This window comes from Chlamydotis macqueenii, chromosome 18 (assembly GCF_036417535.1).
Source record: "Chlamydotis macqueenii isolate bChlMac1 chromosome 18, bChlMac1.mat, whole genome shotgun sequence".
In the NCBI taxonomy this organism is placed as follows: domain Eukaryota; kingdom Metazoa; phylum Chordata; class Aves; order Otidiformes; family Otididae; genus Chlamydotis; species Chlamydotis macqueenii.
The window spans coordinates 454,298-475,008 of record NC_141573.1 but is presented as its reverse complement, the minus strand read 5'-3'; the positions used below and the strand labels follow the sequence as shown (position 1 = coordinate 475,008).

At 57.6% G+C, this 20,711-nt stretch overlaps 4 protein-coding genes across 7 annotated transcripts; 2 read left to right on the top strand and 2 right to left on the bottom strand.

The window, feature by feature from the left end:
* Window positions 1-32: 32 nt before the first annotated feature.
* ANAPC11 (anaphase promoting complex subunit 11) lies at window positions 33-463 on the top strand. The gene is made up of 2 exons (XM_086762503.1): window positions 33-202; window positions 270-463. Exons 1-2 carry the CDS (start codon window positions 94-96, stop codon window positions 413-415), a joined length of 255 nt encoding a protein of 84 aa, XP_086618629.1. The 5' UTR covers window positions 33-93; the 3' UTR covers window positions 416-463.
* Window positions 464-525: 62 nt separating this feature from the next.
* On the top strand, window positions 526-3,188 carry NPB (neuropeptide B). Of its 2 annotated transcripts, XM_086762502.1 has the most exons (3): window positions 526-949; window positions 1,164-1,324; window positions 2,887-3,188. In XM_086762502.1, the coding sequence occupies exons 1-2, from the start codon at window positions 731-733 to the stop codon at window positions 1,290-1,292; spliced, it is 348 nt and encodes a 115-aa protein (XP_086618628.1). In that variant the 5' UTR covers window positions 526-730; the 3' UTR covers window positions 1,293-1,324; window positions 2,887-3,188. The 2 variants fall into 2 exon arrangements, with proteins under 2 accessions (XP_086618628.1, XP_086618627.1); XM_086762501.1 differs by lacking the exon at window positions 2,887-3,188 and having other exon boundaries at window positions 1,164-1,338.
* A 1,823-nt stretch (window positions 3,189-5,011) lies between these two features.
* Window positions 5,012-16,384, bottom strand: PCYT2 (phosphate cytidylyltransferase 2, ethanolamine). 3 transcript variants are annotated; one of them, XM_086762425.1, is made up of 13 exons: window positions 16,251-16,384; window positions 15,634-15,722; window positions 14,679-14,840; window positions 12,721-12,787; window positions 12,136-12,220; window positions 11,014-11,058; window positions 9,549-9,687; window positions 8,824-8,906; window positions 8,560-8,637; window positions 7,825-7,890; window positions 7,497-7,562; window positions 6,918-7,006; window positions 5,012-6,264 (listed from the first exon to the last, which is right to left on the bottom strand). In XM_086762425.1, exons 1-13 carry the CDS (start codon window positions 16,337-16,339, stop codon window positions 6,174-6,176), a joined length of 1,149 nt encoding a protein of 382 aa, XP_086618551.1. In that variant the 5' UTR covers window positions 16,340-16,384; the 3' UTR covers window positions 5,012-6,173. The 3 variants fall into 3 exon arrangements, with proteins under 3 accessions (XP_086618551.1, XP_086618552.1, XP_086618553.1); XM_086762426.1 differs by lacking the exon at window positions 11,014-11,058; XM_086762427.1 differs by lacking the exon at window positions 14,679-14,840.
* Window positions 16,385-16,438: 54 nt separating this feature from the next.
* Window positions 16,439-20,661, bottom strand: SIRT7 (sirtuin 7). The gene is made up of 10 exons (XM_086762428.1): window positions 20,534-20,661; window positions 20,326-20,463; window positions 19,797-19,901; window positions 18,781-18,851; window positions 18,613-18,685; window positions 18,046-18,144; window positions 17,331-17,567; window positions 17,007-17,087; window positions 16,748-16,854; window positions 16,439-16,665 (listed from the first exon to the last, which is right to left on the bottom strand). The coding sequence occupies exons 1-10, from the start codon at window positions 20,627-20,629 to the stop codon at window positions 16,461-16,463; spliced, it is 1,212 nt and encodes a 403-aa protein (XP_086618554.1). The 5' UTR covers window positions 20,630-20,661; the 3' UTR covers window positions 16,439-16,460.
* Window positions 20,662-20,711: the final 50 nt, after the last annotated feature.

Genomic DNA, 20,711 nt, shown 5'->3' with positions numbered 1-20,711 from the left:
GCGACGCCGCCGGAAGCGGAAGGGGCGGGGCGGGCGGGGAAGGCGCGCTCGCGCGCGGGGCGGGGCGGGGCGGAGGTTCCGGCGGCGCGGGCGATGCGGGTGCGCGTGCGGAGCTGGCACGGCGTGGCCTCCTGGCTGTGGGTGGCCAACGACGAGAACTGCGGGATCTGCCGCATGGCCTTCAACGGCTGCTGCCCCGACTGTGAGTGCGGCCCGCCGCGCCGCGCCCCGCCCCGCCCGCCCCCGCGCTGACCCCCGCCCGCCCGCAGGCAAGGTGCCCGGCGACGACTGCCCGCTGGTGTGGGGCCAGTGCTCGCACTGCTTCCACATGCACTGCATCCTCAAGTGGCTGAACGCGCAGCAGGTGCAGCAGCACTGCCCCATGTGCCGCCAGGAGTGGAAGTTCCGCGAGTGACGCCGGGCCGGGGGGGCCGGGCCGCCCCCTCCGCCGGCCGCTCTCCTTCCCGGCGCGGGAGCGGGGCTGCGGTGGGGGCAGTGCCGCGGGGCCGGACTGCGGGAGCGAAAAGCGGCTCCGGCGAGCGCGGGGTGTCGGTGTCGGGGCCGCCCCGAGCCTCACCCGGCCCCGGCCGCGGGCGGGCAGCGCTTCCCCGCGGGCTCCGCCGCCCCGGGAGGGCGGGCCCCGCCGCTGCCGGGGGCGGGCGAGGCGGGCCCCCCGCCCGGCTATAAAGGCGGCGGCGGTGGCCCCGAGCGCTGCGGTCCCGCCGGCACCATGCGCGCTGCCCGCTGGCTGGGGCTGGCGCTGCTCTGCCTGTGCCGCCCCACCGAGCCCTGGTACAGGGCGGCGGCCGGGCCCCGCCACTACTCGGTGGGCAGAGCCTCGGGGCTGCTCGCCAGCCTCCGCCGCTCGCCCCACCCCCGCCGGTCCGAGCCCGGCCCCGGGGCGATGCTGCCCGGCCCGGCCCCGCCGCCCGCGCGGCTCCACCCCACGGTGAGTACCGGCGCCGCCCCGGGGGCTCGGGGCTCGGTGGGCGCGGGGGCTGCGCTCCCAGCCGGGGGCGCCGGGGCCCCCCCACCCCCGCGGCGCGCTGAGCGGTAGGACCCTCTGCCTGCGGGCGCTGGGGCGCGGTGGGGGCACCCCGGCTCCCCCCGCCGCTGCCGCATTACCCCGGGACCCCGGTCCCCGTTGATGGTCTCCCCCGCAGGCGCCGTGCGTGACGGATGTGGCCCCCCAGCCGCGGAGCTGCCGGGTGCTGCCTGGAGCCCGCAGCGCTCTCCAGTGCAAGGCAGACGTGATCGTGTCCTTGGACCCCGTGGAGTGTGCGGATGCCTGAGCCGCGGTGGTGGCTCTGTGGTGACAATAAAGGTGTTTGGGCTGTCTCCGTCGTGTCTGTCCTTGCAGGGGAGGGAGGCGCTGTGGGATGAGGGGAGCCCGCCTGGATCTGGGGAGCTTGGGGCTGCTGAGCTTCCCCCCTGCAGCTCCCCCAGCTCCTCAAATCCTGCAGGGCCTTGTCTGGGGCCGGGGGCTGCCCTACGTCAAGCCAAACGATGCGGGGGACAGGCTGGGCAGGGGGCAGGACACCGTGCTCCTGGCTCTGGGGAACGCTTCGGGCAAGGGGGCAGTGACATCCCAGCTGCGAGCACGTTGGAGACAGCTGGTAGCAGGACGTGGTCCCCACATTGTCCCAGCGGGAAGGGCCCTGCCACCCCCCTGCGCTGCAGGAGACCCGAGCACAGCCCTTGCCCAGCACTGGGGCACCCAGGCCGTGCTCTGGCAGCAGTACGTGGGTTCCGTGACAGGAGTGGGGCAGCAGCAGCCCCCCTTCCGACACCAGCTGCTCCTCCTGCATCCGAGGGGGCCACCTTCTCCCCAGGGGTGAGGCCGGGAGCACAGCACCCACCCAGTTGCCAGGGCGGTGCCTGCCTGGCAAGAGGTGCTTGTCTCCGGTGGATGCCGTGGTGTTTATGAAAGGAGCCCCCCCAGCCCACCTTCTCCCCACAAGCATCCCTGGCAGCAGCCCAGCCCCACGGCGATGCATTGCACTGTGCCACACAAGCTTTGGCCTGGCCACAGGCTCGGCAGGGCGCTTGCTTGCATCGGGGCACAGCACCAGCCTGTCGGAGGCCACTGGTGCCGGGGCCACCAACCACAGTGGAGGACACATGCCAGCGTCCCCACCTTGGCCAGGGTCAGCACAGCACCGTAAGTGCCTGCCACTAATCTCAGCCCCCATCTCTGAAATCTCGTGGGCACAAGTGCTCCGGCAGCTCGAGACAGCAGCCGTGGTGCCAGCGCGGGTGTCCCAGGGCACAGCGGGTGCAGCTCTCCTCCCGCCCGCAGCAGTAACCCGTCACCGCCCCGGTGCTGAGCTCCTGCCCAGAGCCACCACACGTGGCGAGCGGCTGCAGAGCCCCAGCCCTCCCTACGCAGCGGGGTGAACGTGCCGGCAACGCCAGGACCAACGCGCTGCGAGGAGCCGGGTCTGGGCTCTGGCTAGGGCAGCAGCAGCCACCAACAGTGACCCACGGGGCATCAGGGTCCGCTTACCCCATCACCCCTCCCGTGAACGGATAGTGGAGCCTTGGGGGACAAGCCCCCACCCCAGCTCTGCTCTGGGGGTCCTGCACCGTGGCAGGGGCTGGGGGAAAGCTGCCAGCCCCCCTCACCAGGGTCGTGGCTGCCCTCCCAAGTTTTCAGGCACCTGCTACAACTGATGCCGCGAATCAGCTCCGTTGGGGAAACGTCAGGTGCTCACTGCAGTCTGCAGCGCAGGGGAGGGGTCCTCCTCAGGATGGGTGCAGGAACCAGAGGTTTGATTTCTGCCCTTGGTGGCAGTGGGGGGAAGTCACAGAAAACAAAGTCACAAACTTGAAATTCATTACATTCCCCCCCGCCTTTTAACTCCACGCTCTTTATTTTTTCCCCAGGACTCACAGGCTGTCAGTAAACAGAAGCTTAGAAGTGCCCAGGGGCGCCTGGAGACAGGAACATCGTACGCAAGCTTCCAACACCAGAACGAGCTCCCAGCCGCCCCGAGGAGCAGCAGCTCCAGCTGAGCAAGTGAAGTTGACGTTTCCACGTAAACAAGTCACAGCAGCAGGCAGGCACCCGCGCGTGGTGCGAGCCAACATAAAGCACTTCTGTCATTTTTAGAACAACAACCGTACCTGTTTGGGTCCCGGAGGCAGCTCATTTACACACAAATGCTCAGCCCGGGGTAGATGTGTCACCGTGGGCGAGTTGTTTGTTTTTAACATCAAACTCTTCTGCGGCCTCTGTGGGAGGGGGCTGCACGCAGCAGCCAGCGGACCCCGGGAAGGGGCCAACAGCTCAGCGTCACCGCTGCTTCGGGGCCGAGGAGCAGCTTTGCTGGCTGCGGGCGGCAGGGCTGGCGCCCTAAGCTGCGGGGTTTCTGCAGGAGGGCGCAGAGGGCAGGGGGGCTGCGAGGCGGGGTTGAGCAGCAGCTCAGCCCAGGCACGAGGTGGTTCCAGCACGCGTCCCCCCTGCCCGACAGCTGCTCCCCTGCGTCCTGCAGCAGGCAAAGCCTTGGCCTGAGCCGATCTCCTCCGGGCCAGGATTGACACCGCTCCCTCATCCCAGCTGTGGCCAGGATGAGGACAGGGCTCAGCCCAATCTCACAGACCCTCGGGGCAGCCCAGACCCCCAGCCGGCCGGTGGGGCCTCCCCCCTGTTTTCCGCTGGGGCGTAGCTGAACAGGGAGCCAGGGCACAGCCGGTTCAGTCGGGGCAAACCCCCGACAGCAGCAGCAGCTCGGGTCAGGAGGGGAAAAGCCCCGGTCCCGGCTGGGGAGCTGCAGCTGCGCGGCCTCGCACAGCAGCGGACAAGCGGCAGCAGCCTGGGTGCACTGGGAGGGGGTGTTCCTTCCCCAGAGCCCGGGGGGTGTCCCCAGGCTGGCGGGGGTCGCAGCAGGAGGCTTCTCACCACAGCACCACCCTGCCGCCAGCCAGCGGGGCCAGACACGTTACCTTCCTAGAGAAGAGACACCTTCCTCCTCGCCAAAAAGGGTGGCAGAAGTTTGGGATCACTCCCGCACCCCCAGGGCTGCCCTCTCCTCTCCTCCAGCCCCTTTGCGGAGCGCGGGCACCCTGGGGAAGGGAGAGCCCAGAGCACAGTGCGGAGCGCAGTGACCGGGGCTGGGAGCAGCGAGGACCAGCCTTGCTCTCCTGCGTCCCTCCTGAGCAGGAGCATCTGGGTCTCAGCAGCGGCCCTGGGGCTGCAAGGGGCAGCTGGGAGGAGCCCAGGATGAGCGGATGCGCTCACGGCGTCACCCGAGCTCAACACGGCGCAGAGATCCCCAGGCTCCAGCTACATCGGGAGAGGACGGGAGCATCCTCATCCTCCAGTCCCTCCCCCTGCCCAGGGCGCAGCAGGGACGGTTCGCACACAGGTGGGTGTCACAGACGACGCACGGATCTGTTCTATGAACATTCTGTTCACTACTGAAATGCCAATACGCGAACACAGCCTCTGCGATTAGCAGCTACGCAGCCACAAGACCCCGAGCTTCCACAGCTGATCCATCCCCACTGCAGCCCCTCTCCGGGCAGCAGGACAGACCCACCGCGGCCGCTTGCAGACGCTACTGCGGCATCGCGATACGCCAAGTGATCAGCAGAATAGCCCAGGCCACCTCTTCCCTCCACACCCACCATGGCTACATCCCCGCCAAAGCGCTGAGACACTCACCTTGGCAGTGTAAATTCTGCCGCAGGTTCAGAGTCCAGAAAGCACAAAGCCCCAGGACACAGACCTCACACGGTCTGGTTTAATTTTCTAGTGAATTCAGCAAAAACCTCCTCCCAGGGAGAACAAAGGGTTTCTAGCAGAATGGTCCCTAACCCCTGCAGCAGAACAAACCCAACACGCCCCACAGCTCTGGCTGGGCTGCCGAAGGGCAACCAGCTCGTCCTCGGGCACAGCAGCTTCTCCTCGGCTCCCATCGGAGCTCCAGGGAAAAGCCGCTGCAGAAGAGTCTCCAGCCAGGGGCCTGGCCCCTTTCCGCTGCCCAGGCTTGAGCCTCAGCGACACACAACTCTTCAACATTTTATTAACGATCAGCAACAAAAGTTTACAACAGAACCGCCACGGAAGGACTGTCCAGCACAGTGCGCGGAGCGGGCCACGACACCCACCACTGCACCCCGGAATGTAAGAGGCAGAAAGAGGCTCAGCCCAGCACCCATCCTCCCCAGGCCCCGCACCTCCCTGCAGGGGTATGCGTGCTGCACGTCAGCCTCAGAAAACAGCCATGAAACTTCAGCTGACAAGGTCCCTCCCCTAGATAACACCTCAGGCACATGGTGGACTCCAGCAGCAGCAGCAAGCAGGGCTCCGAGCACGGTCTACACGCAGCACCGGGTCCTGCTGCCTTGCAACAGGAAGAGCCTTTGGCAAAAGCACCCGGGGTCCCACTCCTCCCGCTGAGGAACACCTCAACCCACCAGGGAACCGCCGAACCGAGGGCCCCTGCGCCACAGCCGCGCGCCCCTCTCGGCAGCTGCTGTGCTACCTGTTCCTGGGGCAGCAAAGGATTCGCTGGCACCAGCCGCAGCAAAGGGGCTTTGTCCAGCTGAACCCAAAGCAGCTTTGGGTTCATTTACGCAGTGGCAGCAGCTGAGCAGAGGCAGCAGAGCGAACTCCAGAGCAGCCGGCACACCCATGGCCCAGTGTCCCCAGCCGAAAGCTCACAGGAGGAACTGCGGGTGCCGTACCCCTTCCCTGAGGAGGCCCTTCTCACCAGTCTGTCCAGCAGACCCCACCACCGCCCAAAGGGCTGCTCTGGAACGCAGGCTCCGGTCAGGACAGCCGAACCTGGAGGGACAGAAGGGGCCTGGGCAGCTGCTCCACTTCCCTCCTACTAAAAGCCAGAAATGGCAGAAGGTAAAAGCACATCAACATGTTAAAACATTAGTTATAACTAAAAACTGTTTGGTTTTTTTTTCCTGTTGTCAGATCTCCTCCTGGGAAAGGGAACGGGGGCTGATTAACAGAGGAAAAACTAGGCGGCAGGATCCCAACTCATTATGTCTGCCTAATTAGTGCAGGAGGAGCTAGGACAGCAGAGGGTAGGACAGCACATCCTGCATGTGAGGAGCGGTGTTCCCACGCAGGGGTCTCCCCTCAAAGAGCTGTCTGCTTCTCAAGAGGGTGAGGCTGCAGCACTCCGCAGCCCAAGCAGCAGCTCTCTGCTGGCTTAGTGCTTCTCCTCTTCCAGTCTCTTCATGGCCTCCAACACAGCCAGCTCTTTCGCTTCCTTCTTCTGGTTCCTAGCTTCAAACTCCAGCCTGCATCAATCACAAAAAGCCACAAGATTCTCATTCATCTGTATCTCTAGTGAAATCACAGCATCTGGAGCAGGGGAGCACTGCCTTCTCCTACGCTGCTTTGTTGGGAGAGTACTTCAGAAACCTCACCAGTAACCCCAGGCTCCCCAAGAGCCAGCACCCAGAGCTTCCCGTGACGGTTACCATCATTCCCAAGACCTGGGCTCCCACACCGGTCAAACACTGCTTATTTCTCCCTCTGCGGAAGATGCTGCTATTCCATGCTTGGCCCGCCCTGGGACACACCACTTAGTGCCGTAACACCAAAATCAAATTCACCATTTACCCGAGCCAAGGTCGCTGAAGATGAAGGGCTCAGGCCTGAAAGAGCAAAGCTCTGAAAGAAGCAACATGCTTCTTTCCCCAGGAACACAGCAAGGAAATTTTATCATTAATAGAGGAGGAGGAGGAAAAATAATACAGTAGAGTTCAGCTGTTCCTTTCCCTGTACACCCAGTACATCCCCATGTAAGCAGCCTGCCCAAGCTACGGAAGATGATGGATCCGGTCACCGACTCTGCGCCCCTAGATAACCCCTTCTCTTCCCATTTGATCCCACTGATTAGTCCTCGCACAAGCTGCACGGAACAGTATGTGACATGAAGAAAGCCAACCTGTTCTTGATGATTCTTTGCACAATTAAATCTGTGGTGAGATTGCTGCCACTGTCCACCAGCTGGAAAATGCCGCGTCTCTTGGGCTCCTGCGAACAAGCACAGCAGACTCAGCTGTGAAAACCACACAGGACCTCTGGGTTTACAGCTCCACAGTGAGAGCTGAGCAGAAGTCATGGCAGGTCCTACAGGCACCCAGCCTGGCATGATACAAAACTATCTCCTAGTAGGCAGAATAAATAATTGCTGAAAGCAAGGCTTCAAGCACATGGGAGCTGAGCAAGGCTGCCCAGGACTGGGACAGAGCAAAGATTACAGGATTCCTCACTCGGCCGTGAAGGCACCAGGAACAGGCAGGATGAAACAGCGACTAAAAGAATGGAGCTGTTGTGGATGATTTACAGGCTCTGCTCCAAGTAGCTACAACAGATGTGGATGGAAAACAGCATCACCTGCCAAGGACTTGCTTGCATAGCATCCTCTGCAATACAAATTCTCAGCTCAGGAACACAATCCAAGCCATGCTGTATCTATCAGACGCTGACAAAGAAGGACAGACAACAGCAGCTAGCAGCTTACCTCGTACGGATCAGAACCATCCTTGTCTGGCACCAGCTCAGTCATCCCATGACACACAAGTGTCACCTGGAGAAGGACACAAAGTTGCTGACAAGATCCAAAAGATGACGGGGACCTTCCCTGCCACTGCACTCACTGCAACATGGCCTGGAGATCAGCAGAGCCACCGCTCCTGCACCAGGCTTGACAGCGTATCCAGAGCTCCCTGTAATCCTGCTGAGCAGGACCGTCTCTCTTCCACAGCCCTGTGTTTTCCTGCACCACTTCAGCACCCCGAGCACACCACACACCAACATGTTCACGTCTGTCCATACGCAAAGACTCTCACCCTGAAGTGATCCAGCAGATCAGCAGTGACAGCGTAGGGGGCTCCAATCACCACTTCCGAGACATACTGTGAAAGAAACCAGGTAAATGAGTCCAGGCTTGAAAAAAAACCAAACAAACAAACAAACAAAAAAACACAAAAAACCCCAAACCAACCCACAAACAAAAAACCCAAACAAACCACAAACCCAAAACAGGCCAGCCTGCTTCCTGACCAGACTTGAGCAGATCACCTAGTTAGAGTTAGGAACTCAAGTAAGGAAACAGGAAAGTGGCTGTGGCAGCCACTGTCACACAGCACCTTTTTGTTCCGCTAACGAATATGCTTTCTGGTAGTGCATATATAGCAAATCCAAAAGTTAATTGCTCAGGCCACACATTTCTGGCCCTTCCCACATTTCCTCCCCAGGAATTTTCTCCCCTGCTGCAGGGAGCAGAGAGTTTTCTGCAAGAACACAGCTGCCTTGCAGCACTCCGCAAAGCATCCTGCCTTGTCACTGCCGCTGGAACAGAGGCGGAGGAGTTCAACAGCTCAGGTTAGCCAGGACGGCAGAGGAGCCTGGTAATTCCTCCTGAGAGCACACCAGCACCTCTGCAGCCTAAACTGACCAGTCTTGTCTTGGCCTTCTCGGCACACACCAAAGAACTCACGCGGGATTGTTGGCTACGGGTGAACATCGCCCAGCTCCAGGCAATTTCCAAACAGCACAGAGGCACCTACCCGACAGGCACTCACCCGACAGGCCAAGACACTGAGTGTTCTCTCGTGGATGTTCATGATGGGATAGTTCTTCCCTTTGTAGCGATTCACTTCCTAAGGCAAAGCAGCAAGCACGATTAGAAGAGAGACAAAGCAACGCCCTTCCCTCTCGCTCTGTCCCAACATGAAAATCCCATATCGGCCAATTCATCCCTTCCCTGCTTTCCAGAGCACAGCCTGCTTGTTTCGGAAAGAACAGGTGCCAAGCTGCTTTGTCTTTGCACAACGTTATATACAGACCTGGTCGAAGTGCAGCCCAACAATGATGTAGGGTTTCTCTGCCAGCTGGTGAACCTTCTCCAGGAAATCTACATGCCCAATATCTGTAAGACTTGTTTAAGGAATTGAAGTGAACGTGGAAGACAGGGAAAGGAAGACAGAAACAGGTGCACTGAAAAACCACAGCAGGAGACGGGAATCTCAAGGATTTAGTTTTTGCATTACTCATTGCCTATGTCCTAAGAACAGTTTCCTCCTCCCTCCTCAGGCTCCACAGGTTCTGGGCAAAAGCCAGACGTGTTTTCAGCTCTACCTGACATGGACTCAACTTTGCCTTTGTGCAGAATTTCTACCTGTTTCGAGTGCTCTGGCACAATGCCGCAAAGGCTGTCCCAGGGACGGACTGTCTGCCCCAGATGCCCTGTGCAGTCACTCAGTCTGTGACAGCGAGTTCTCAACAGGGACCAGAGCGTGACCACTAAAGCATGGAGAGTATGCAGCTGCCTTCCTGAAATCCTCCAACAGCCACAAATCGCTCTAGAGAGGACCTGTAGCGCTCTCAGTGTCCTGTGACTAAGAAACTGCCAGTAAGAACTCCTGCCTCCTCTCTCGCATGCATACCTACAGAAAAGAAAAAGAGAACAGGAAAAAAAAAAAAAAAAGAAGCAGCAAACATCCTATTCTGGTGCCTCAAAACATGAAAACAAAGACCAGTGCTGCTTCCTTGACAAAACAGCCAAGGATACGGAACAGGTCGAAGGCTCCAGCCACGTAGATGATAGTGTCTCCCGGCTGTGGTTCCTTCCCTGATGCAAACTGGATGATCTTCTGAGATGTCTGTAGGAACTGCGAGACGCCAGTCCAGGGACTGTGACCTTTTGGCCCCTGCGAAAACACACCACACATGTTTCCTTTTCAGGCTGCAGGAGGGTGTTTGGACAACACACAGAATGCAGCTGCAGGCAATCTGCTAGCAGGTATCACGACTCTTAGCAGCTTGGACTTTCTATATTCCTGGCACCAAATATTTGTGCAATCTCACAAAAGCCCTTTTTGCTCTGCCAAATACAGTCTGAATCGTCCCCTCAACAGCCAGCTAAGGCGATGCCGACAAGAGAGCTCAGGAAGGAGGAAGGCAACAGTCTCTGATCTCCAGGAAGGCAAGGCTGACCGAGGGAGACGCCACACAGCCCACCTACGCGCGTCTCAAGCCTTAAGGCAGCCAACCCGTTCCCCAGGCGTGCGGAGCCGGGAGGGATCACCCAGAGCTGCAGATCCCAGCGCCGCTGAACTGCAGACGGAGCTTTATCCCCGCCACGCGGCAGTTCTGGAAACAGCCACCGATCACCTACTTGGCACCTGCTTCACTCCCCCGAAGGCGGCTGCTCGTCCAGACCTGGAACAACGACAACGCGGCCAAGCCCAGGGCAGGCCACGCCAACGGCAGCAGGGTACCTGGTGCCCAGATATCCTCCCCAGATCCAAGCACCAGGCAACAGCCATGCTGGAGCAACAGGCCCCGAAAGCCTGCTAAAAACAACCAGCATGGTGGGGAACAAAGAGGATGACTCAGCCTGGTCAGCAAACCCCCTGTGAGTGAAAAAAGACTTACTCAAGCTGTAGGTCCAGGTGCTCATTAATCAGGGACAATCCAACACCCAGGGGACAAAAAAAAAAAAAAGAGGCTGATGGCTCTTTAGAGGTAGCCCAAGGCATGAGCTGCACACGTAGCAGAGCAATCCTCCTGGGGTTCCCTGCTGTCTTGAAGACCAGGCATGCAAATTCTGCAGCGCAGCACGGTAGCTACGTGCCGGATACAGAAACGCTTCCCAGACCTAAAGCAACACCTTTAAAAAGACGAGCACTAAAAGGAGCATCCACAGAAGCCGTCCCTAGGATGGAACTGCAGGCGCTTAGGTCTCGAAGGAAGCAGCAATAAAGTATTTGCAAGCAAGCCAGAAAAACAGCAAAGGCTCAACGGGCGCAGCAGCTCTACGGTGCCACTGAAGCACAGCTCACTCGCTAGCCTCGTGCGGCCACACCTGCCTACCTCACTGACTATGGCAGCTGCTTTACGGGGGCAGCAGACTTGCTGAGGTTACTACTAAATGCGAGGGGGAAGACAAGCCTGCAACACAGGCCAGAAAGCACATTTGGAATCCTTCTCAGACAGGACAACAACCAGACGTCCATGACCAGAACTCACATTACCTTCCCAAAGTTGTCAGTGTGCTTCCGATAGTCTAGGTCCTCATCCTGAAGGGAGATAAAGAGTCAAAATGTTTAAGCACTCACATAGCTCATCCAACCAAGAATACGCTTGTGTGTGACAGAAGAGCTGGGAAGTCCAGGTTTGGCCTGCACACCATCGATTCCTGGCACCGAATGCTGACAAACTAGTTAATATCCAAACCAGAGTCATGCCCCAGCTTGAGCTAGATGAAACTGAAACGTGTCCTTATCTGATCCCAGCCTGGCACCACACAGTGATGAGGGTTCTTGCCCAACCTGCAGACCTGATAGTGTTGCACACCTACATCTCTCTCGACTACGCAAGACCCAGACAGGACAGCGTCGCTCCTTCTTCCAGAGACACTCTAGTAGGGACGGGCTCAGATCTCTGCAGCCAGCTAGCAGCACTGCGCCAGATCTTGGTGTGAGCTTGGACATTACAGCTAAGCCAGCCTAACTGCTCAGCACACTAGAAGATCTCCCTCTACCCCTGAATTCTCTCGTGGGTCCCTTGTCTTGTCCCTGCTGTTTTCTAGATTATTCCATTCACCAGATTGCTTGTTTACCAAGTCAATTCAACTCATTAACCAACACAAAACTACTTCCTTTCTTTTCCTTTGGTGAGGTTAGCCCTCTACCAGGTAGTGAGCTGAGGAGACTGAAGAAAGGGCTGATAAGACTAGAGACAGCAGAAGGCAGAAGCATGCAGCTCAGTGGGAAGGAAGAGGAGTTTCCAATTCTGGCAGCGCTGGGCTGACAGGTGAACGTGGCTGCACTATGTAGCTTCACCCTCAGAGAAGCCATAGGCCAGCCTGTAGTTCCCATGATGTTCCTGAAGCCCACACCAGTCACGAGGGATCGAAGCTTTTATCCCCACTACGCCTTTCCAAAGCGGCAAGGGCTGAGATCACACTGTCATCTCAGACAGGCTTAAGCAAACATAAGCAGGGTGTTTTGCTGCCACTGTCCATAATCAGCTTGCCAGTTCTCTGTGCACCTAGGAGCCAGGCCCAGGAGCTCTACTGCCCTTCGGGACAGCAAAAGGGAAGAGCCGGCATACGCCCTGGACTTCAAACTCCCCCCCGAAGCCCTCCGACTCACTATGTTGCTGTGGTGAGCCTTAGTCATGAGCAGCATGCGGCCAACGAGGTCGGTGGTGGACACACCTTGGGTGCGTTTGCATTCCCTGCAGGGAGACAAGCAGAGGATAAAGCAGAAGCCACAGGAGCACATGCCTCTTTCTCTTCCCGCCATCACCACAGGAACACCTACGACACTCGATAAATCCAAACCGGGAGCCGTCCTGAGAAAGCCTTCCTTCTACCTGCTCTTGATACAAAGTACAGCACTCATTTGCTGAGCCTCTGCACCTTCTTCATGCCACAGCAACTGCTCATATGAGGAAAACTCATCTTGCACAGACTTCCCAATAGAGCTAACTCTCAGTGAGGCTTCAAGACCAGAACCAGCATCTGCCAGGAACAGGAAGGCCCTGCCAGTCAGCTGCTCGTCTGCGACACTTTCCGGAAGTCAAAGTGATAGGAGCAACTGAAGCTCTGACAGGCGTTACAGCAAAATTAAAGTGCGACCTCAAGATAGCTGTGTTTCATCTGACTTCGCTTCAGGACATGAACTCACAGAAACTCTGCCCAAAGCAGGATAAGAAGGTAAGCAGCAACAGGTTACCTGTATCGCCCTGCTGTCTTCACCTCCTCATAGGTATCCTTGCCATCCACCGTTAAGGTGATATCATCTGCAGAGAGAGAAAAGCCTCAGAACTGCGCCCTAAGCCCTCCTGCACAAAAGCTGTTTCAGAACGACAGCAGCAGCCGCATAGGTTGAGCACACACACCAGATCAGAACTCCTGCAATCCAAATCCTCATGCACACGCAGGGGATATGTCCTGCCTCCCATGGCAATGCCAGGGGTCTGCAAGACTATCCATCTCCATCCATGGAGACGAGCATATTCCTGGATGCTAACACCGTTAGCCATCTGGTCCATTGTTTTTTAGATAGTCCAGAAGATCTAAACGGGTTGCCCTTGCAGTGAATCCAGCAGCAGGCGTGACTGAATTATTGTCTGAATAACAGTAAACAGCTACCATCAGTCCCAGTGTTCAAAAGCACTTAACCTTAACTTCTCTAGGACTGGTTTTAGCCATTGGTTCATGCTGCAACTTTTTCAGTCAATTAAGCAGTCCTCCAACAGCCAGCTCTTCCCCTTGGTGACGGCCCTTCTACAGTGACATCAAGGCACCCTTCGACAGAGTTAATTCCCTTCATCTTTGGCATGGTCCCCAACTCACTCTACAAAAACACCTCTCACCTACTTTCAGTGACAGTACAAAACCTTAACAAGTTAAAACCTAATCTGGCTTTCATTTGGCAAAATGGCCAGTTTACGGTGCAGGCGCTGGCAGCCCACGAGTGCTCTCTCACACAGCTGAGTGGCACGCTCAGGGAAGCGGAGGAGTTCTCAAACCCCACACCCTCCTCTCAGAGCACAGGGAGAAGAGAACATACTGCAAATACAGCTCTGTGTGCCAGGAGCAAGGCAGAAACAGTGGGCTTGCTGTCTGCCACCTTCCCAGTTAGGCTCAGCTATTTCAAAACTCATCTTTTGCATAAACACAACCTGGCAACACGCAGCGTGCAACAGTATTACTGAGGTAAAAGTACTGACTGACTTGGCAGAGGGGACAAAGGCAGGGCAACTGGAGCAAAGGCCACGAGCGCTTCTCTGTTGCGATAATCCCCCATCAAGTCTAGTAAGGGGTCACATACGCCAAACACTTTCAGGGCAGGCAATTAAGTTAACAAGGAATTTGATAATCCCCCCGTCCCTGTGAAAAAGAGTATCGATCTCATAGAAGACAAATGATTTGTTTACATTTAATGAAATACTTGCCTTATCGATAGGAGGTGGCTGGGATCAATTGAGGAAGGATACATGAAATGAGTGCAAAGACTACTCCTGATTAAACTAATAAAACGCCTTCAGAGCGGTAGGGAGGAGGGGCTGAGGCTGAATGAACACGAGAAGCAGTCCCAGGAAGGGAGAGAGTACAGAAGCATTTCCTCAGAACACTAGTTCTCTTCAGTGACTGTAAACTGAAAAGTGTTCACAGTAAGAATTAGGTCTCAGGCCTCACAGTCAGCTAAGCCCTTGAACAGCTTATCAGCTGGATAAAGGGAAGCTTTTCAGATCTGATCTCATCCCAGGATAAGTAGATATAAATACGATTGTATTTCTGCACACTTACCTTTTTAACAGCATTTTTCAAGTTTAAGTTTTGTAAATTAATTCCCCCACACACCACCTTCTGCTTGTGCTAAGGGCAACCTCAGGATAATTGTCGGACAACGTGTTTCAATCGTTGTAAGTGAAAGGGATGCTCAAAGCCAAGGGACTTGGCCTCTCTTAGGGTGCCTAGCACACAGCCGCATTCCTGCAGAATACCCGAACCAGAGTGGCCAGGCTGCCCAGCACAGGTGTCGGTAAGGCACACCTCTCTACACGAGGTGTCCTCTGACAGCCAGCGCCGGCCAGAACGTTCCTCAGCTTGCAGCAGGGAAAGCAAGGGCACACACGCCGCAGAGGGCCCGTGTTAATACAACTACCGCCTCAGAATACCACTCACCACCGTGCACACAGAAGTCACAGTTATATTTGTCCAGGGTTTCCAGTGTGGTGACATAGGGAGCTCCTGGAGCAATCTCATCCACCCACTTGATGGCTTGCACCATTTTGTACCTCTCCTCCTGTGTAAAGACAGGGGGGCCCTTGTGCTTGGCAATCTCCTCTGGGCGAGAAACAGAAAAACCCAGTTAGAAGCAGGTACTACAGCTACGAAGGCTCTCACCTATGGGAGCCTCAGTCATTTCACAGGTAAGTGAACTCCACGACTCCCTTGGAACTGGGAGTAGTGCTAGAGAAGGAAGCCCAAAGCCCCAGCTAGCTCAGAAAATATTTTCGTTCAGCTCCACTTCTTAAGTGCGTAACAAGGGCCCTGGAATTCACCCGGAGGGCAAAAGGTCTCAGTGCCTCCCTGGACCCAGATGCTTCCTACTGGGGAGACTACCTGGGCCTCCTGGCAGTCCCCAGGGGAAATCCCACTTTTAAACAATAGCTTCATGCTACGCTCGGTTCATGCCAGAAAATACGCACCCATAAACCAGTTTAAAATCAGTTTTCAGATGCAGTAACTAGTTGCTAGCGCTTAACTCTCAGATGGGCTTGAAACGAGTTTTCTCCACACAGCAATTTGTTTTGGAATATCAGTTCTGCAGTTTGTAGCAGCAAACACCAGACTGATTTTCAACTGTTTCAATTGTTTTTACAGCACAGAATGCAGATCACCCCTCAAATGAAGCCTGCAAGCTCCGAACTACCTAACCCTCACTCCGACAAGCGTGAAAGGGGCAACTCCACTCCCTTACCCAGGGAAAACACAGTTTTATTTTGGAGGCTGCTGCTCCCTGAGGAGGTGCAGGAAGAGGCCTGCTTTGTATCAGGACATCTCTGTTCTCTCAGGGCTAACGCTGCTGGGCGATTCCCGCGGCAGCACGGGGTGAAAAGCTGAGAAAACCTCTTACCATCTGTGTGGACTCCAACAATCAGATAATCTCCCATGGCCCGAGCCTGGCGCAGCTGGTTGGAGTGGCCGTAGTGCACCATGTCATAGCTAGGAAGACAACGGCGCCGGTTCAGCCTGCGGACACCGGGGCGCCCGGCGCTGGGGAGCCGCAGGAGGCGACCTTCCCCCCCCGCAGCGCCAGCGCGGAGCCCTGCCCCGGGGCCGAGGTCCGCGGTCCCCCCGCTCTGTTTTCCCGCAGCGACCGGTGCGTTCACAGCCCGCTCATCGGGCACCGCGCTCCGCCACGCTGCGACGAACCCGCCCCGCCGGAGAGCCGCCCCCCCCCGCTCCGGGACCGGCCGGCAGCGCTGTCCCCGGCCGGTACCGGCTGCAGCCCCGGCCGCTCGCGACGGCCCGGCCCCCGCGGCGGCGGAGCCCGAGGGCGCTCCCGGCTCCGGCGCGGTCGCGTCCCGCTCCCGCACGCACCAGGGCTACGCGGCGGCTCGGGACCCGCTCTCCCGCAGGGCCCAGCGCCGGGGCCCGGCCGCGCCGCGGTCACAGAGGAGCGGAGGCACCGGCGCAGCCAACACGGTTTATTTCTGCGGGCGACACGCCGCGCGCGCCCGCCGCACTCACCATCCGTCGCACCAGACGCGCACGGGCCGGTGCCCCGCCGCGCCGCCCGCCGCGGGGCCGCCGCCCGCCGCCGCCCCGTTGCGCAGCATGGCCGCGCTGTCACCGGCGGCGCCCCCGCCCGCAGCCGAGCGAGCTGGGCCACCGCCCGCCCCGCCCCGCGCCCGCCCCCGCCGCCATCTTGGGGCGCGTCCCCGCCGGCCCCGCCCGCGCTCAGTTGCTCTTCCTGCGCCGGGCGCCCTTGGCGCAGCCGCGGCCCAGCCAGCCCCCGGGGCGGGGGGGCGCCGCCTCCGCCCCCGCCTCCTCCTCCTCCCGCGGCGCCTCGGCGCCCGGCGGCGGGGCCACCGGCTTCCGCGAGTGCGTGCCTTCCTCCCCGGGGCGCAGCGGCTCGGCCAGCGCGAAGATGGGGTCCCGCGCCCTGCGGAGGAGAGAGGGCGAGCGTGGGCGCGCTGCCGGGCGGCCCCGGGGCGCAGCGCCGGGCAGGGCCCTGGGCCGCTCACCGGTCGTAGCGCGGGATCTCCAGCCCCAGCTCCGCCATCAGCAGCCGCATGACGTCGTCGCAGCGGCCGTGCAGCTTCAGGGCGGCCAGGTCGTCCTTCGGCGTCCACTGCAGGAGTGACAGCAGACCCGCGGCTACAGGCGGCTCCCCGCGGGCAGGCAGGGCTCGCTGCCTGGGACGCAGCCCGCGCACTCCTCGGCCAGACAGCTCGCCGCACACCAGCGTCCGTCTGGCCCAAACCCAGCGCGAGAGGCTCTCACCTGCAGGTTCACGATATACAGCTTTGGCCGACGAGTGGGTGGCTTGCTCATGCACCAAAGACGTGGGTATTTCTTCAAAACCTGCCACAAAATAGAGATTATCAGTACAGCAAAAGGCACGCGTAACTGTGAACCGTATCAGCGAGAGGAAAAGGAATGTATTACCAGGAGGGGAAAGAGGGAGGAAGAGAGACTATCACAGATGGTGGGCGAATCCTGACACCAGAGTTTACAGTTGTCTGTTTGGGAGGAAACTGCTCAGCACCAAGGTGTATCATCAAGAGGGAATGCTGCTAACAATCTTCACCGAGTCTCTAAAGTTACCTTTAAGCTGGAACCCAGACAAAGAATCACATCTGCTTTGCTTGCAGCTTCTGTTGCTGCTTCCCAGTTCAGGGGCTGTCTCAACGTCCCCTTCTCCCCAAAGTGGACGATTGTATCTCTCAACTGTGCCCCACACTTGTGGCACATCCTGCCCGTGTGATGCCTGTGCAGGGCTGTGCGCTCCGTCACATCAAACACTCGCACATACTCTCTGTTGGGGGTGCAGGAAGTGCAGACCTGGTGCGGGAGAAAAGCAAAAAATCAGTTACATCATTAGCATCTGGCCCATGAAAGGCCAGGAGCCAGCCACTTCTCTCAGAAGAAAAGCATTTTTGGGGGACAATAAATTGGAAGCAGTAGAAGGGATCATCAGGGATCAGTTGCTAACTTGGAAAAATTTGGAAAAGCTCAACTAGCAAGTGGAATTACAGGGAGCATGTTGGCTATGCGGTAGCAGGGCTTCCAGAGAAGGTCTGAGGAAGCGTAGTCAGAAGAGAAGGCTCTAGCAAGTACAGAGAAAAAGCTACTGGGCGTACAGAACACTTGTTTTGGCGCTTGCTAACGAGTTCAGCCCAAACCCGATGGCCTGAAGATATGAACTAATCAGAGGCTGGCCCTTGTACTAATTCTTCTTGAGCTAGTGAGAGATAAAGAGTTTACATTATCTTCTTGTGAGGCCCCTGGACAGTAACTGTATCCTGTTCTGGCCACTCACCTCTATGAACATGTTCCCATGAAGCTCAGATATTGCTGCTCGGGGTAACCCACTCCTCAGGTGCAGCCCATCACAGTTTTGAGACACCACATGCTGCACCTTGAAGAAAATGAAACACTGAGCTAATACACTCGCAAAAAACTGACAGTATTACTAAATGCAGGTGACACCCGTGTCTCAATACGCAGCGAACAGCCCCGTACATCAGAGCAGAACTAACAGCAGAGAGGCGCAGAGAACAGACCTTTATGAAAGCTAAATGAAAAGACGACTCTGCGAAAGAGAGCTCTGCCAGGTCACCAGACCAGCCTCACAGGAGGCAAATACAAGGTATTAAAGAAAAGGCTCCAGGGGAAAAACTGCCAGAGCTACAGCCTGGAGCAAGCCTAAGAGCTAGAGTCAGCTGTATGTGAGCACAGGTGCTTTTTCCTGCACAGATGTGTAGCCACCTGAGTAAAAACAGTAGTTACGCAGTCTCATGAAAAGCTTCCCCCCCCCCCCCCGATGGGTTTTATTTATCATACTTAGACAGAGGAACACAAGTGAGGTGTGGAAAAAATACCTTACCAGGTTGTGCTTGTGTAGGCAGGCAATGCTCATGTGGGTTAGAGTGGGCTCTGCCTCACTCAGGTCTGTAGCCCTGATGAGAACAAGAAAAAAAAAAAAAGTTGGAATTGTCATTAATCTCTCTTTTAGTATCAGCTTTCTGCTACAGAGCTCAGAATTTCTCCTTACCTGATGCTCCTGCCCTTCTGCAGCAACGTCCATATGCCATTAGGGCCTCTGTAGTCTGGGATTGAGGCGGCCTGTGTTACCGAGAGAGAAGGCGGCCTGACGGGAAGGTTCATACCTCGTCCACAAACACATCAGCCCGCTCCCACCCGCGACAACCAGATACACCTCGTTCACAGGTGCATCTTCATTCACTCCCAAGTTTTCTAGCGCAGCGGTTCCCTAATTGCAGGAGCAATGAAACAATTTCATATGTTTTTCTCTCACTCCACCATCTCTTCTCCTGCCTTACAGCTCTCATTTTCACCTCCAGTATTTATTTTCTCCAATTTTACCATTATGGAATCCCTCCAGAACTCTTTTTGACCCTTGGTACTTTCCCTACACATAATTAAGTTCTTGAACCTTTCCCTATTTGCATCACTCTGATTTCCAGTAGCCTGCACTCAGCATTCTTCAGCAAAAGTATTTGTGACATTGGCGCTCATACACCCTGCCCCGAATCATGCTCCACATCTGCAGAGACTGTAGAAAAGGGAAGGAAAAATAAAGTTCCCATCTCCAGAGTTCAAAGGTGGCATGTATGACATTACAAGATGCAGAACCAGATTTCCACTCTCCAAACAGAGGCCCCTGAAGCCAACCATTTCTTAAACTGTCATTTGTGAGTTCTGGTAACCACCAGCTACTCCTACTTGTCCATTAATGCAGACAACGTTAATTAGCTAACTTGGCTTTAGGTTTTACACCAGAGTAGCTGAAGAGACTCGAATGAAGACTAGCAATCTTCTCGTTTAATCACCACATTCTCCACACGGTCACAGGGGTGAGCCTCGGAATCTCCTGGGCAGCAGGCACAACTCCAAGATGCAAACTAGCAAATGCCGTGGTCACGGTTTGCAGTGGAGCCGTGACTTCCAACACACATCATACAGTCATTTGGAAACCACAGAAACAGCCCAAACAACACCGCAATACCCCTGAAGGAGCTCCAGCCACTCACCCCCAAGGAATCCTACCGTACTGATCCCGGCTCCCGTATAGATGACAAGGTGCTTGGCGTTCCGGACAGCAGCAGCCAGCTCAGTAGCCTTTCTCTTTAACTCCTCCGGTTCGTCACATACCTAGAAAATACAACTGAGCAAGTTCACGTTTCTGAGATACAGTGCATCACGGGACCGAAAAGCACAGGGAGCTCCCTGGAAGCTTTAATATGGGAAAATTAGCCAACTAGCCAGAAAAAGCAACACAAATGTTGTCAGAAGTGGCTTCTACTTAAAAGAACATGGGTGCTGTCCGTGGAAGACCAAGGCAAAAAGCTTCCTGGATAGCAGCGCATGCAGATGCATTCTCCCAAGAGACGTGCGGGAACAGCACGCGCACAGAAAGCCGCACACGTTTGGAAAACGCGCATCTGGCAGCCGCGGGAAGCACGGCTGATGCGGAGACCCCGCGAGGGCAGGCCCCGCGGCCGCGGCCCCGAGCCGTCCCGGACACGCGCACAGCGGTTTTCACCGGCCAACCCCACCCCCCCCCGCCGCCGCCCACCTCCTCCTGCCGCCGGCGCAGCCGCTCGCGCCGCTTGCGGCGCCGCTCCAGCTCCCGGACGATGTCCTCGCTCTCGCGCAGCGCCTGGCACTCCTCGGGGCTCCGCTCCGCCGGCGGCTTCCTCCAGATGCGGGACACCTGCCCGGCACACACGGGTGGTCACGGCGGCCCGCGGCGGCGGGGCGGGCCGGGCCGCGCCGCGCCGTACCTGTCTCCGCCGGTCCCGCTGCTCCTCCTGCTGAAGGATCTCGGCGCGCGCCGCCGCCTTCCGCTCCGAGCGGCTGAGGCTGCCGCCGGCCGCCATCGCCCCGGAAGCGCCCCGCTTCCGCTGCCCGGCGAGAGCGGCCGAGCGCCACTTCCGGCCGCGCCGCCCCGGGTGCAGCAGC